The following is a 17,325-nucleotide window of genomic DNA, read 5'->3' as shown; positions in this document are numbered from 1 at the left end:
AAAATCATTAAGTTGAACAATAAATCATTAATACTTTCTGAAATTGTTATGAAATTCCTAACTGAAAGGATTGTCATAAAAAAAACTAATTTTTCTATCGAAGAATTCCTGATTAATGCAATTATAAAAATTTAGGACCAGGTAAACATTTCTTAGTGTCTGTGTTTATTTTCTTGAATTTTTACTGGATTTCGCATTTCCCATGAACGAAAGTTGGGTGGAAAGAACATGTGACATTTTTATTTGTTTTAACAAGACAACTTACAGAAGAAACATTATAAAGAAGAATACTGATACATATTTTGTTTTAGATAATGTAACAACGGGAACTATAACTAGAAGAATTGAAGCCTTGACAATGGTAGCTAAAATACCAAAAGTAGGTTGCGAAATTCTTCCAAAACTCATTGATACCGCTACTTCACAAAATATTGAAGTAAGTCTCGCAGCACTTTCTTGTCTTCGAAAATTGCTCACCATTGAAATAACTGATTTCGATATACACAGATTTTTGGATAAACGTGACACTATAAATAGGCTTCTAGCCACCAGTATTCCACGTTCTGATCAATGGACGTATTTAGTATCGAATATCAGTAGATTAATAATAAGAAAAATGAACGCTCAGGAACAAAAAGCAGCTCTGGAAGGATATAACAGAGTTTTGGAGGGAGTCATTTCAGATAGTGATGTCTGTTTGATAAACGGAGTTTTAATATCTTTGCATCCAGATGTTGAATTAAGAAGCAATGTACTTGTCAAGAATTTATACGAAGTAGCAGTAAAGAGCCAGATCTCTGTCACTAGAGTCGCCGCTTGCAAGTTAATCGCAGCTATAATTAACAAGATGAAGGACAATAAGAAGTGTGAACACATACTACAGTTTTTGAAAGAAAATATCAGTGGCTGTTTAGAATCAAATGAGATAAAAATTGAGAATAAGAAGGCACATTGTGTTTTACTTAGATGGTTGACAAAGTCTGTTGTTATGAAAGGAACTGCGAATTCTCAGGAATTCCTGGATTATGTATGTATCACGTTTTAAAAGAAATCTTTTAATTCTTATGAATTTTTATATCAGCTATCTACATTAAATCTTACTGATGTTATATTTGTTATACCGACTTACGATTTCTAAAGTTTATCAGATATTGAATTGAAATTTTTTGAATTCAAATAAAAGAAAATTCACCTTAATCTTTATAATTATCCCAAAAAACTTCAGAAACAACAAAGTTTTAGGGAAATTATGAAATTTATACGAAGTAGTCTTTAAAATGTAATCTTTAATTTATGCCAACAATCTTAAATTTCTAATAGGAGAGTCTCAGTATGAGTCAGAAATATCAGGACATGTCCCTGGTCGTTTGATTTTGATAGCAGCTGGTAAATGATATTGCTATGTGAAAGAAATTTTGGGCGTCAGGTGTTTTTGAAAATTTTCAAAATTGCGGAAGTTACTCCATGTTGATTTCGGGGCCACATTTTTTTTAATTATCAATATTTCTGGAAACGATAATTGAATGTTGATACAAATTGGACACATTAGAGGTGAAATTATATATTTTAAGAATATAGAGGAGATGGCACGAATATGGCATAGGACTCGAATATAGCATAGCATGCGAATATGGCACACTTTTTTTTAATCAGAAAATCACGGACATGATTCAACTTTCTGAATAATAACAAGAATGGGTTTATGTATTCATGTACTTGATGCATGTTATGAGATGGATTCTACACTTTGCCAGAGGAGGAATCTTGGGTAGAGTGTACGACATGCAACGAATGATCCCAGAGTGGTTGCACCGTAGCATTATCAGTCCTATGGATCTGCTACTATTGTCAGTAAGTTCGCTGCTCATTGCATTCTTCACAATTATATTAATAAATATTTTTATACTGTTAACTTGCTTGTTTTTTTTGTATTTTGATTTTTTTCTAGGTTCGCCATATACAACCCTTCCTTTTTTGATTTTCGAAAACCTCGTTTCTTGGAAAATCTTTATTAAAAAGGAACTGCTGGTGATGTAAAAAAAATCAACCACACTATTTGAAAGGTTATTCAATAGCCTTTTGAATGACCTATATTCATTCAATTTTGATTGATAGAGTTCCGGAAATGTATCGAATAGGAGTGGTGTGCCATATTTGAGCCATCTCCTCTAATAAAATTTAAAAAAAAATTTTTTTTTGGATAAAAATAATAATTTCTTGGGAAATCACTTTCCTCTAAAAAAATTCATGGAGACTACTGGATCCCAAGATATCGTCATTTTAGTAAGCAAGTGGTTACAAATAACTTTATGATATGCATTCAATTTATCAATCAGTAAATACATGTAAAGTTTTTAAATTACAACAATAACATAAACTTAATATATTTAGTTCTTAATTTTTATGGACAATTAATCCACTGTTGAGCAAAGCCGAACAGTCGATACTTAATACTATTGAATGCCTTATATGAAATTTGAAGCAAGAATATTTGAAGACTTGATTAAAAGACTAAATTACGATTGTTAATCGTCTAAAGTAACATCTCTGCTCTTTCGGTTGATCCTTCGTTTTAGTACGCGTACGCGGCGAATAGCATAAAGGTGTATTAATTTCCTTAAACTCTCTGACTTTCTTAAATTCTTCTAAATTCCTTGAACTCCTCTCATTCTATGCAATTCAAAAGAACTTAAAGAATTCAAATGGATTCACGTAAATTACAAATAATTCTGAGTAATAATTCTAAGTTATTAGTACGTTTATTAATGACTAAACCTGCGTACTCCTAGAGTTAATATTTACTGCCTTGTACGCGTACTAAAACAAAGAACCAACTCAAAAAACAGAGTGGTTAGTTTCGAAGACTAGTGCCAGAGTGTTTCTTTTAGACGTACACATTTCAAGCGAGGTTCTTTTAAAATACATATTCTTATCAAATAAGCTACTCTCATTTTTTCATGTTGTCTGTTCATTTTGTGCGTAAATATTTTAGATAAGAAAAATGGTTTAAAAAAACTGTACAGTTCATATCAATGTGTCTTTAATTTTGCGTCGATTGTATGCTTAGCGGTTATTCTGCAAAAATCTGATGAACTGGCAACCTTTATTTACGTAAAAGCACCGAAATAATGCGCTTTGAGTAGATAGGTCAACTTTGAGAAGCAAAAGCTGTTAATGTTTGAAAAAGGAAAAGTATTAATAACATATAAATCGATGTATAAAAACAATGAACTTAGGAGAACTAAAGATCCATAAGCCCGCCCGGTTCTTTGAATGTGCCGCTATAAACTTAAATGAAGCTAACATCAGTACTGCGTCATTACTAATCGAACGTTTTTATATGGTTCTATTAACAGAAAATTAATATAGTTTTTTCACATTTTGTTCGTTGTCGAAGGTGCAGTAGTTCTGAAGATAATTTTATTTCATGAAAACCACTTTATGTTCATGTTTATGAAAATAATTAATTTTTTGAAAAAGACATAAGTTCTTAAGGCTTTGAAGAATAAATAAAAAAAACATCGAAATTTTAAAGTCAAATTTAACAATACAAGAGCTTCTCAAAGTTGACCTATCTACTTCAAGCGCTTTATTTCGGCACTTTTCGGCAAATAAGAGATGAGAGTTGCTCACAAGATTTTTGCACAATAACAGCTAAGCATGCAATAAACGCAAAAATAAAGGTACATTGATATGCACTGTATAGGGTTTTTTTTACCATTTTCCTTCTCTGAGATATTTACGACGAAAGTGACCGGACTACATGAAAGAGTTAGAGAGTACTATATGTGATTTACTAATAGAAAGATGAATTTGATATGAAAGTTTTTCATAAGGACAACCGCGGGATTTCGCCGAGAGCGGGTGATAATCTAAAAAACTACACCCGCTCTCAGCGAAATCGCGGTAAACTTTCAACCTTAACCACGTCTCACGACTGTGAGATAGGTGGTTGCAATCTGTAACGGACTTAAGATGATGACTTGGCAAAGTTCTCGTGCACCCTGAGGACACGGAGCGATCCCAGGATGACCACCTTGGTCTCATGGGCTCGAGTATGCTCGAGTGCATAGCCGAAGTCTTGTTGTTTTTTAGACTATTAACTAGTGAAAGCTTGGCTCCACCGAGAACGCCTACGAGAATGAACAATTAGTTTAATAGAATATTTGGAGCATAATCGTCGCAACTCCCTTATACGGTCTCTATACCTCTCTTTCTTTTCATTCTCCTTGGCTATGATGTTTTTGTCCGCTGGTGCCAAAAATTCGATAACAAATATGTTTCTTTTCTCGAAGTCAAGGAGAAGTATGCAGAATGTATGCTCGAGTATACTCGAGTGCGCAGCAGAAACAATTTTTGAGAATATGAAGTTCCAGTATGTGCCGCACTCTTTAGTCTCGACAATTGACTCGAGTTCCTCAGGAGCATTTAGCGGATTGGTAATAAGGACAATGCCTTAAGTGTGACCGAGCTGGTGATGAAACACTCTTAGGGCCGCTTGTGTGTTTGGATGTAGATCGTTCCTGCATGAGTTAGACAACTAAATATGATAAAGTGGAAATGATACCGTATTGACATGCCAAGATGAAACCCCTAATGCCCGACTTCAATGCGGGTGATTTAAAGAAAGTAAATGTTAGCTCACACGACATCCACTGATCCTCCACATTTCTATGAAAGATACCGTGCATCCTTTCCTAATCCGGGCTTTCCAAAGTGACGGCTCGAGATAGATAATATTTGATGCATTTTGCTCACCCCTGATATTGAAGTCAAGGCCAAGTGTTTCAGCAGCCTCCTCCGCTCCTTTGTACAGAAAGGCTTCTTTGCCCACTTCTTCGTGCTTCCTGACCATTTCAAGAAGAGGGTCTCTTTCATTTGCGACTCTATGTGCTGTACCGCGAATAATCCTGCTGTGAAGACATTCAAGATTCAATATTCCGCAACAGTTCTAAAGACGAAATCTGCCGGTCGGAACATTTGTACCTAATTCGGAAAGTATTTTAATTAATTAAGTTTTTCGCGCTCCAAATAAACTTTGGCTTCTTTTTCAAACCCAAATCCATCCCAATCCCTTAAAATATTCCTTGACAATCTCTAGAGCTAGATTTAGTCGCTGTTTATTTTTAGCAGACATCTTAGGATCATCCCTATAGAATAGATGAGCTACCTTATGCTTTCGATTTCTACGTTTGCCGTAAAAGTACCCTTCGGAATGGCGAAGTCTTGCACTGCAAGGCACCTCTCTGAACGGTGACGCTGTTGTCACACGATATTTTTCAGATGAGATGGTAAACCGGGGTTTTCAATGCAGCATCAATCTCTCTATGCACCTCACGGTGTTCGTATGAACCTTTGAGCTTTGCAAAAGACGTCTATGGGAGGTCGAATCAAAAACTGTATGGCAATCCATCCACGCCATCAATAGGCCGCGCTGGTAGAATGCTGCGTCTTTGCAGAGACATCTATCAATGAGCAGGTTCTCCCGACATCCCGCTACACCTTTCTTTGAGCCGCATTGTTCGTACATTTCTTGCCACACAGGTCCGATTGTCCGAACAATCATATAATTTAGGATAGCTGTAAAGATCTTAAACAGTATGTTTAGACAAACTATTGGCTTGCAATTCTTCGCCTCATCTAAGTTGCCCATCTTTTGCAGGAGTACTGTGCGCCCTTCTAACAACCTTTCGGGACTAGTCTCTTCCCACTTTAGATATTAGATGAAAATGCGGGCCAGATGCTGGTGGGTTGAAGGAAACTTCTTCCGCCAGAAGTTTTTGATTCCATCTGGTACCGGAGCCGAATAGTTCTTCATGACTCTTAATACATTTTTCACCTTTTCGGCAGTGACGGTTTGGCATTCTTCCTCAAGTTTCATGAGGGAATTTCAAAGCTCCTTGAAGTTATTTATGTTCTTTAAATCTTATTACAGTGAATGAAAACTTCGTAGACTTTTCTCCAAAATGCTTTGACTCGCTCTGGTTTGGGCGGATGGTCGACAGTAACTGGAGGTTCTTTGAAGAGCTGAGATGGGTCAGAGAAAAACTGTTGGTTTTCTCTGACCATGACACTGAAATTCCTGCCAGATGTTATGTAGTTTTTTGGTCTCATGATCAGCCGTTGGTTTTGTTTTACGGTTTGCATCTGCCAAAGCGCGTTCTGCTTTATGCACATCACAATCGATAGTCGAGAGGTCGGATTCTTCGGAAAAATCTCCACAAGCTCGTCATCCAATGCAGCGAGAACTTTAGGCTTAAGAGGAATCTGAATGTTGATGTTTCCCCGGGTCCTGAAGCATCACTCTTCCTCTATTGGGTGTCTGTTTGCGGTTGTTCTCAGTGTCGCCTCTGTTTTCCTGTTGTCGGCTTGTTGTGGATGCGCTTGAGTAGACTTTTCGCATATATAACGCCTTTTCTGGAGTTCTTCGGCACGGTTTCGCAGTCGTTTATGCGAAAAATGCGAGAGCTTTGGGTGTTTCTCGCACCACAGAGCATGCAGTCGCGCCATGTAGCCTATTCGGTTAGGGCCCATGCTAGTATTATAGCACTTCAGAAAACTATGTTTGGTATTGTCATTGTTTTTCCCACAAGCAGCTAGGGAAAAGGGTTTTGTCATCGTTGTACAGGCCGGCATGCAAGAATAAGTTCGCGCACTCTCAGAGGTCGCCCGGTATCCCAGACTCACCGTTTGAGACACCTCACCGAGATGCCATTCAGCTTTCTGCACGGTTGCTATGCCTCCGCTTAGGGGTTATGCCTTGGGACCATTTCAGGACAATTATATGCGACTGCTTATTAATTATTGTAACCATATCCAGCTGGGGAGAAGCCATTTTACAGGGGTATTTTAAAATTTCACATCTTTAAAGTTGCATTCGGATCTGCCATTCACATCGGCCATTTGGTCAAGTTCGTGCATCTTCGGAACAAGTTTGTCATAGTTTTCATGGTTGCGTTCGAAAATTCAAATGTATACAAGTGTAAAAAATTATAGGTTATGTTATGTAGTAATTGCAAATAATAAAAGTGTTTAATTAATGATGAAGTGAGATATGTGGACTGAGATATGAACGACAATTTTTTTCTATGCCAATAACATTATGGAATGGCTGCTGAGTGACACACATAATAAAATAGTAATAATATTCTGCGCTTCCAGTGGGCGAAGAGTGAATTGTGTTTAACGCTTATTTGTGGCATAAAAAAGGTATGTTATGAATAGACAGGATATGTTTTAAATAAAGTGAAAAAATATTATATGCGAAAACTTTAAATTAACCACCTACATTTACTTACAGCGATTAAGGCAAATCTGAATCTGATTTCCAAACTGTCATTTTATCAGCTCCTAAAATTAATTCTAAGTAAATTTGATGGTATAGCAGTGTTAGAAAGATATCGTGAGGCAATTTAACTTGTCCGAATCTTAATTAATAAAGTATTTGGGGAGTTTTTTTATTTAAGAAAACGTTTTTTCTGGACCTCATCTCAAAATTTGGTTTGATCAACCATTGAAATAAATTAGGGACTCGCTGAGGATAGGAGTGTATCAGAAATGATTGTAGAAGCGAAGTTTTAGGTCGGAACTGTTATTCCAATTTTTTAAAAAATTATTCTATTTTCGAAGTTGCTATCTCCAAATCTGATTTCCAAATTGGCATTTAGTCAGCCTCTCAAATTAATTCTAAGTTATTTTTATGGTATAGGAGTTTTAGAAAGATATCTCGAGGCAATATAACTTGCTCGAATTTTAACTAATAACGTTTTTTGGGATTTTATTTATTTTATAAAAATCTTGGTGATTTCCAAATTGGAATTTGATCAGTCCCTAAAATTAATTCAAAGTCTTTTTAATAGGATAGGTGTATCAAAAAGATATCTCTAAGCAGTTTGACTTGCCCGCATTTTAGTTAACAAAGGCCTTAGAGATTTTTTTTATTTTAGAAAATCTTTTCTCTGGACGTCATCTCAAAATTTAGTTTGATCAAGCGATAATAAATATAGGACAACATCCAATTGAAAAATAACACCTGAAATAAAATTTACGGAATTGGTGTCTTCATTTCTAACAAGATAATTTAAACTTGAACGACACCTCAAGTACAATAAAATAACATTTCGAGTGTCTTTGAATTACACTCAAAGATTTCCATTTTATGATAAGATGCCAATAATGTACGACTTTGATTTTTAGACCTGATAGAATAGATCATTATAGAATAATTTCCAAAAAAATTGGAATAAAAATTCCGGCCTAAAATTTCGCTTCCACATTTCTGACCGATCCACTCCTATAGACTCTATAGGGCTCTATAGAGTATATAGGGCTCCTATTCCGAGCCCTATAGACTTTAATTAAATAAAATCGGGCAAGTTAAGTTGCTTCAAGATGCCAATAATGTACGACTTTGGTTTTTAGACCTGATAGAATAGATCATTATAGAATAATTTCCAAAAAAATTGAAATAAAAATTAATTTTAGGCTGATCAATCCCCAATCTTGAGATAAAGTCCAGAGATAACGATTTTTCAATAATGTTGATTGAAATGCTCCAGCTGAAATGCATATTAAAATTAATAATAAGTTATGACTGTTAAATTATTAATAAGTGATTATTGTTTAAATTATTACTGCCGATACTGTCAGTAATATACATAAATAACCATCAAACATTTCTTTGGTAACGAATATTCAATCGAAAGTATAATAAACATGCTGGGTCGATCTGTCATTATTTCGAGGTTATGTTCAGAATCACCTTTTTGCCCTAATCGCTGTAAGTAAATGTAGGTAATGTCAATTTAAAGTTTTCGCGTGTAATATTTTATTCATTTCATTTAAAACATATCCTGCCTATTCATAACATACCTTTTTATGCCGCAAATAAGCGTTAAACATAATTCACTCTTCGCCCACTGCAAACGCAGAATATTATTACTATTTTATAGTATTTTTCAATCAGCAGCTATTCCATAATATTATTGAGACAGAAAAAAATTGACGTTTACTTCTCAGTTCACATGTATCGGTTTATTATTAATTAAACACTTTTATTATTTGTAATTACTACATAACATAACCTAGATCCGAAGAATGACGAACTTGATCGAATAACCGATCCGAATGCAACTTTAAGGACTAGAAATTTTTAGAATGCCCCTGTACAATATCCTGCCTTTTGTATATGTGTATATATATATAATTTTAAAAAGTCTGTGCACAAATATTGGAGAAATACAAAGACCGAGCGCATAGAGTGAGGCAAATACATTATTAAGCACGAAGCGCGAGGACCAACAGTCGCGCGCCCTAGGGAAGCTCAAACTTGAGAGCGCAGCGAGCCGAGCGCGAAGATAATGTGCAAGCGCAGTGGTCAGATTTTTTTTCTTGTGAAAGTAAAAAAGCAATATAAACTGAATGAAACTTAAGCAAAGTTTTTTTAAGTTTAGTTTTAATTTAATTTGAAATTTTTTGCCCAGAAGTAATATATATGTATGTATTTGCCTCACTCTATGCGCTCGGTCTTTGTATTTCTCCAATATTTGTGCACAGACTTTCTACAATTAAAGGTCAAAGTATCGACAGCTGTAAATTGATGATTGTAAGTTTTCTTTTTTTAAAGCTCCTTCGGTTTAACACTTTTATATCAAATTTATATTAAATTTATTTATGTACCTCGGTCTGAGGTTGCATACTTAGATATTGCAAAATAATGTCCACATTTTGTTTTTCATGATTACTTCTATATCTATTTCTAATTTTGAATTAAAGTTTATTCTTAGTTACGCTGAAAAACGTATCATTTCAATCAGTTTATATTATTAAAATTCGTAATATGTATTGATATTTAAAACATACGTATTTTCATCTTATTTTCTTAACTGAAGAAATGGCGCATCCCATCAGAAAAAATAAAACTTGGCCATTAAACATTTTATTGCACTTTGTGTCATTTTTCTATAAATTTAATATGCTATTTTTTACGAATTAAACTTAAAAACACGCATCCCAGCGTAAAGTTGTTCTAAGCACAATATAATTTAGGCGAAATATCTTGACAAATAAAATGTTATTGAAGCTTGTATCCTTTCTCCCAAAATTTCATTTTTTTATTTTTAGTATATTTTTATAACAAGAGTTCAAAACATCTTCGTTGATATTTTTTAGTTGACCAACTTTTGTTTCTCATTTTTTTTCGCCTGCCGTGTTTTTTCCAAAAATTTACTTTTTTTGATTTTTAAATATATTTTTTTACGAATAAAAGAAAATATAATCTTCCTATCGAACGAACCTTGTGCCTTTCTTCAACAAATTTTATTTTTTTATTTTTTTCAATTAAAACAAAAACTAGGCGTCCCATCAAAAAATTATTATATTATAATTTGTAGCTCTTTTTTGAATAAGCAATTTTTGTGTATTCGTTTTTTATACCTTGTGTCGTTTGTTCAAAAATCAATTATTTTTTAATTTTTATAAAGTTTCTTTACGAATAAAACAAAAACTACGTGTACTTTAAGAACTTGATCCATAACAAATTTTGAGATCTTTTTTGGGTGCATAATTGTTGTGAATTTATCATTTTTTCGTATCTTGTATACTTTATCCTTGTACAACTTTCAAAAATTAACGTTTTGTTTTTCTAGACATTTTTTCATATCGTGCGTTGTTTGGCTTACAATGTTCATTTTCGTTAATTTTTTTGTAATCTTAAAGTGCTATAACTGCGTTGATTTTCTTTTTTTTTCTAAATTCATTAGGATAAATTGTTCGAGTTTCTGAGTACTATGAACAACCGTACATATAATTTTCAAATCTTGAAAAAAGTGGTCTCAAAAATTCTGAAAATGCTCCCATTTTTTGAATTTTTATCGAAAATGGCTGGTTAACGATCTTCGCCTTCAATTTAAGACACTATAAGAGTATACTAAAGACCAATGTTATCTTTGAATTCTTTCGAAAGTTATCGTACTCACAGCCAGACATACAGACAGAAACATTCGCAGAGACCTGTTTTTTGGGATGAAAGAGTCTGAAAACGTGGAAATTTGACAAAGACGGGAGTGGGATGAAGTTTCTTAGCGACTTCGATACGAGGTACCAGTAATTATCCGTTGGGGGCATAACACTTTTGCTCAACATAAATAAATGTGTCTTCAGTTATAAGACACACACAAATGTACTTCAAATTAAAAGGCGCTGTTCCTATGGAAGGTTAAATAAGATACTACATGTATTAAAATAAATAGACTGCCAAGAATAGTCATGATAGTTATTTATTACCCTTTTTGCAGGCGTAACGGTATTCCCTACAAATGAACTTGGCTTCAAAGAATTATAGAGTTTCCGTGTGTCATGATTTGTCAGATACACAATTTCTCGAATATCTTTTTCCAATAAACTACTTTCCGCCATTTGTTTAATTTTCATAAATTTGCTATTCTATAATCTCAGATAATATTTTATTTTAGACAAATCATAAACAGTATTTTTAGGTTATTATAATAATTTACGACAAATAAATACCGGCAAATTCCAATAACATAAAGCACCCATGAATACGTTCGCACTTAGCACTGAAAATTGCATTGCCGGACTCAGATGCTGTTTCGAATTTGAAAATCGAACGAACCTCTCTTTCAATGTCCACTCGTTAGAATAAGAAATCCGGTCGATTTTCGACATTCGACACGTTATCTGAGTCTCACTGCAAACACATTTGCGTTTACGCTAACTGGCGCTTTCGACAGACGTTTCATGGTACTTCGTACTCAAAACTTTGTCCTACGAAAATGTATTGAGGCTTAGAGGACCTGTTTTCTACTAACCCATTTGCTGGTGACATATAAACCGGTCTATGTTGGCGTCAACAATTTTTATCGGCGAGTTTTTTGGTAACTTTAGCTAAATAGTATAATATTTTACTATACTAAGAATTGCTCATCAATTCCCATAATCAATATTACGAATTTGTGAATTGTCCAACAGATAGTGGAACTCCGATCCCAATTTTTCTATAATATTATATTTCACTCCTTACTCTTCTTTCACCAGTAACTGAAAATAAAAATATAAATAAAGAAATATATATAAACTGCATTATCAATGCATTTTCTTAAGGATCACCTGGAAAAGGTGTTTCGTAATATGACCAACCACTCGTCTGTGACTCATCACTCTTCTGTCACTAATCACTGACACGTATTTTTCAAATAGTGACCTGGGAAAGGGGTACGAGATATCACTAGACACTCTTCTGTGACCAGTCACAGTCTCGATCACGCATTATTAAAGGGCGATCTGGAAGAAGGGGTTCGAAACATAACCAATCACTGTTCTGTTGCGAGTCACTAACACATTTTTTTAAGAGGAGGAAATGCAAAAGGGAGTTCTAGATGCGACATATAACTCTTCTGTGACCGGCCTCTGTACTATATACTCTTCCCACTTAGCGGTGCGAAAAAAATTCCGACAGAGAACGCAACTGCGCATTTGCATTGATTCACAATTATTACTTATGAGAAATTGTATAAATAATTTACAAAATGTTATTTTTTAGTAAAAAAAGGTGAAAAATACACAACAAATTAACAGAAATTCAGTAATATTTCGAGTTTAATTCAGAAAAATCAGGCCAATATTGGGCAAAAATGGCATTGGATCAATAGCATTAACAACTCAAATTAACTCGGGAAGAACCGTAAACAATACTCTGAACACGACTACCTTAAATAACGCTAATAAATAACTTGAAAGATAACATTTTGACTTCTAAGAGAAAGAAACATTCCACTTTAAACTAATAGAGAAAGATGAAACCATAATAAGAATTATGAGAAAAAATATAAGCTTCAGAAAGAAAGTTCGAACAATGGAACGCAGAACTCAAAATTCTACAATAGGAGCAAATTTATTCTGAATATTTCTTAATAAAATTATGGAAATTGGAGTTACAATTTTTAGAACTGAATAAAACAACAGCAACTTAACTAATTGTTAAACAAAAACAGATTCAAAGGACTATTGACTCAAAAAACGAGACTTTTCATGACAATTGACAACACGAATACAATAGAACCATTATATGACCGTCGCATCACTCTTAAAAGGACCTCTAAAAGGACCCCATCTCTCTGACTTTCTTTAAGACTAAATAATTTCAATCGAACCTGCAGAGAGCCTCAAATGCACCAGGATATTTCGCCTGAGAATACTCTGTGATTTCTATCAGTAGGGTAGCACCTTTAAATTATATTAGTGGTGATAATTGGTGATAAAGATTGGTCATTCGATGTTATTTGTTTATTTGATAAACACATACTTAGTTTGGTCATTTATAGTGAGAAAGTAATTTTTCTTTCTAATCGACTTACAATTATTTAAGTGATAATGTGCAGTGGTAAATACTTCTCGTTCGATATTATTTGCCTATTTCATAGGTCTTTTGTTCCTATGTATTTTATACTTTTAAAACTGTTTGTCAACAAAAATACTAAAGTAGACTACCAAGCCGCCCTGCCGCCGCCAAATAGCAAAGAAGGCGGCGCGCCGCCGATCGAAATTGCTCAAATCGCCGCCGCGGGTTTAAAGTTTGTCGGCGCAACTCTCTAACGTAAAGTAAACTTTTTTCTTTCTTACCGCCTTAAAATATTATTAGTAGTGATGTTTAGTGATGAGGATTTGTCATTTTAGATTATTTGTTTATTATATTTGTTATAAACAAATCTTTCGTTCTAAAAATGGACAAACTATTCATTTGTTCATGAAATAAACAGATAATATTGAATGGCAATTATTCGTAACTAAACACCACCACTTACATAATTTAAAGGCAACTTGAAAGAAAAATGGATACTTTCTGTCTATAAATGGTCAGATTATGCATGTTCTTATAAATTTTGTTTATTAGATGAACAAATAATATCGATCGACAGTTTTTCGTCACTAAATATCACTTACTTTCTCTCTACTGTACTTTGTCTCTACTCCTTAGGATAGTTTGGCGGAGTAGTATTAGGGATAATGCCGTAAAAGTAACAAGGTTGGTAATAAAGCACTCTTATTACCGCGTTGTGCCTTTGGATGTACGTCATCCCAGCATGAGTTGTTCAGCTAGATAGTATAGTATCCTTAATGCTCAGGGCGTGCATAACACGTTCTGCAGCTATCATCGGGAATGTCTTAGCTCAAAATTTGACGGAGCTATGGTAAAATGGAAATGGGACCGTCTTAAAACGTCAAAAGGAAACCCTCTGTGCCCGGCTTCAATCCTGGTAATTTAAGAAAAGCAAACGTTAGCTTATACGACATCAACTGATCCTTCTCATCTCTGTGGAAGATACCGTGTATCCTAATATCAAATAGCTGTTCGCGTAGATTGTCCTTACGTGCTTAAGATTTAATGAATTTTTCTCACCCCTGAAATTGAAGTCAAGGCCAAGTGTTTCAGCAGGCCTTTGCGACTATATGTACTGTACGCAGAATAAGCCTATTGTGAAGACATTCAAGATTCAGTATTCCGCGATCACCGTGACGGTATGAGCTGTTAAGTCGCGGAACAGAAGACTTAAGTTGCGTACTTATATTCATGTGCATAACCTTTCGTGACCCGATATCGAGGGATCTGAGCTCGTTCTTCTTTCATGGAACCGTTCCAAATGAATAAAGTACTTTTGGGTCTGCAAGCATGTTTGTTGCAAATACTCTGTTCCTCGCCGACAGTTCGGAATACCAAATTTGTCGTATGAGACATTTATATCTGCTTCGCAGAGTATATTTTATAGATGTACGTCCTGAATGCAGCTCCTTGGCACGCCCAGGTATGTAAAGGACTCTACAGCGCCAAAGTGTCGTATCACACTTCTGTAGACCAGCTTAGTTACTATTAAGTTTTCCGCGCTTCAAGTATACCGTGGTGCATTTTTTCAACCTAATCTCCATTCCCATTTCGTAAGTGTATTTCTCGACAATCCCTCGAGCTATATTTAGTCACTATTTTCAGCATAGATCTTAAGATCATCCATCTAAAATACATGAGTGACCTTATGCTTCTGATTTCCACTTTTGCCGCAGAAGTACCCTTCGGAAAGGCAAAGTACGAGAAATAGTGGACATAATGAGAGGCAGTACAGGAGATGGTTTATGTTGCCGCCCTGAAAGACACCTCTCTAAAAGCTGACGTTGTTAGTTGTCTCAAAGTTTTCTAGGTGAGATAATAAATCTGTTTTTCAAAAATGGCGTCAATGTCTCTATATGCCTCAAAATTTTTGGATGAATCTTTAAGCTCTCCAACAAACTGATGATAAGTCTATGGGAGGTAAAATCTAAAGCTTCACGGTAATCAATTTAGGCCATCGATAGGCCGCGCTGATAGAATGCTGCCTCTTTGCAGAGTCATCTATCATTGAGCATGTCCTCCCGACATCCAGCTACGCCTTTCTTTGAGCCACATTGTTCTTACATTTCTTGCCACCCAGGTCCGATTGTGAAAACAGTCGTATCATTTAGAATAGCTGTGAAGACCTTATAGTGTTCAGACAAGTGATTGACCTCTAATTCTTAGAGTCAGGCAAGTCACCCATCTTTGGCAGGAAACTATGCGCTCTTTCACTAACCACTCCGGAATAGGCTATGCTAACTATAGGTATGATGTATATGCGTGCCAGATATCGTGTGGGTAGGAGGAACTTCTTCCAGCAAAAGGTCTTGATACCATCCGGTCCCGGTGTGGAATGTTTCTGCATGCCTCTTAATACTTTTTTCACCTCCTCGAAACTGATGGGTGAGCATTCCCCCTCAGGTGTTATGAGTGCATTACACAGCTGCTTGAAGCTATGTATGTTATCTGAGTCTTCTTTCAGTCAATGCTCGACTTCGTAGAATTCTGTGCAAAATCCTTAGGCCTGCTTTTTTTAAATGGATAGTCGACAGTAACGGGGTTGGGTGGATGGCCGACAGTTACTGGAGAATCTAGGAAGAGTCAAGATGAATCAGAGAAAAACTGTTCCTTTTCTCTAATCCAACTCTCCCTCCGCTCTAGACTTCTCCAAGCATCAGATAGTACTCCTATTCTGTCATCCATGTGCTGTCTGATGATCAGCAGCTTTGATTTGTTGAGTGTGTGATGACGGATCCGCAATTCGCCTGAGAACTGTCGAAATTCGGCGGGGAAATTCTTGCCAGATGTTATGTAGTTAGTCACACAGAATGCAGAACACGTATACTCTTGTCCAGCCCATCTTTGTGCTGAGTTGATGCATTCGTGTTTGGTCTTATAATCAGTTATTGCTATTGTTTTGAGGTTTACATCCGTCAAAGATTTCGCTGCACTATACGCACTTCACATGATAGTTCAGAAATCGGATTCTTCGTGAAAATTTACACGAAGCTCACCATCCAGTTCTTTAAACTTGAGGGAAACCTGGGTGTTGATATTTCTCCGGGTCCGACAGCTTCGATCTTTCTCTATTGGATGCCTCTCCACGGTTGGTATCAATGTCACCTCTCTTTCTCTGTTGCCGGCTTGTTTTGGTTGCGGTAGAGTAGGCGCTGTGTTCACATAGTCGCGTTTACGCAGTTGTTCGGCGTGGCTTCGCAGAGGTCGATGCGAAAACTGCAGAAGCTCTGGGTGTTTCTTACACCACAGAGCATGCAGTTGTGCCATGTCACCTTCTCGTTCAAGGGCGCATTCTATTGTTTTGAACCGCACTCACTACAACTGTGTTTGGTGTCATCATTGTTGTTCCCAGGAGCAGCTAGGGAAAGGAGTTTCTTCATCCTTGTGGAGCCTCGTATGCGAGGATAAGGCTCCAAACTAGGGTACGTCACCCGGTACCCCAGAGAGACCGTTGAAGACACCTCACCAAGGAGCCATTCAACTTCCGGCACGTTTCTTATGCCTCATCTTGGGATAATTCCATTGAAACCATCCTTGAACGAACCGCTTATAGTTTCGTACCTCCGATAGCACCAATCACAAGGAAAATCAGAAAATCAGTCAGACTTTGAGTTTGCTATGGAAACTTCTGCCCGAAGCCCGTAGATTTGTCGTGGATATATCGTTTCCGCGAGTGGGACATCAGGACATTATGTGTTCTAGGTTCTCAGTGTGTGCATTACCCACTCTACATATACCACTGGCAACTTCTTGGCGTAAAATGCGGCAACGGTATACTAAGATGGTAATGGCACCATCCTGTCATGCGAACATGAAATCCTCTGTACCTGAATTGAGTTCTGATGATTTAAAGAAAGCAAAACTTTGCTGTTTCGACAAGGAGTATTTTTCCACATTTCTTTAAAGCTTCCTATTTACCCAAATTAATT

At 35.8% G+C, this 17,325-nt stretch overlaps 1 protein-coding gene across 2 annotated transcripts in view; it reads left to right on the top strand.

Moving 5' to 3' along the window:
• The window catches only part of LOC117174480 (MMS19 nucleotide excision repair protein homolog), a 185,269-nt gene that overhangs the window by 148,642 nt on the left and 19,302 nt on the right, over positions 1–17,325 (top strand). For both annotated transcript variants that reach the window (XM_033363636.1, XM_033363635.1), the window contains exon 6: positions 312–1,027. In XM_033363636.1, coding sequence (XP_033219527.1) covers positions 312–1,027 — 716 coding nt within the window. The remainder of the gene's footprint in view (positions 1–311; positions 1,028–17,325) is intronic.

The sequence above is a fragment of the Belonocnema kinseyi genome, chromosome 6 (genome assembly GCF_010883055.1).
Source record: "Belonocnema kinseyi isolate 2016_QV_RU_SX_M_011 chromosome 6, B_treatae_v1, whole genome shotgun sequence".
Classification (NCBI taxonomy): Eukaryota; Metazoa; Arthropoda; class Insecta; order Hymenoptera; family Cynipidae; genus Belonocnema; species Belonocnema kinseyi.
The sequence above is the reverse complement of the archived record's forward strand: the minus strand, read 5'-3'. Positions and strand labels throughout refer to the sequence as shown.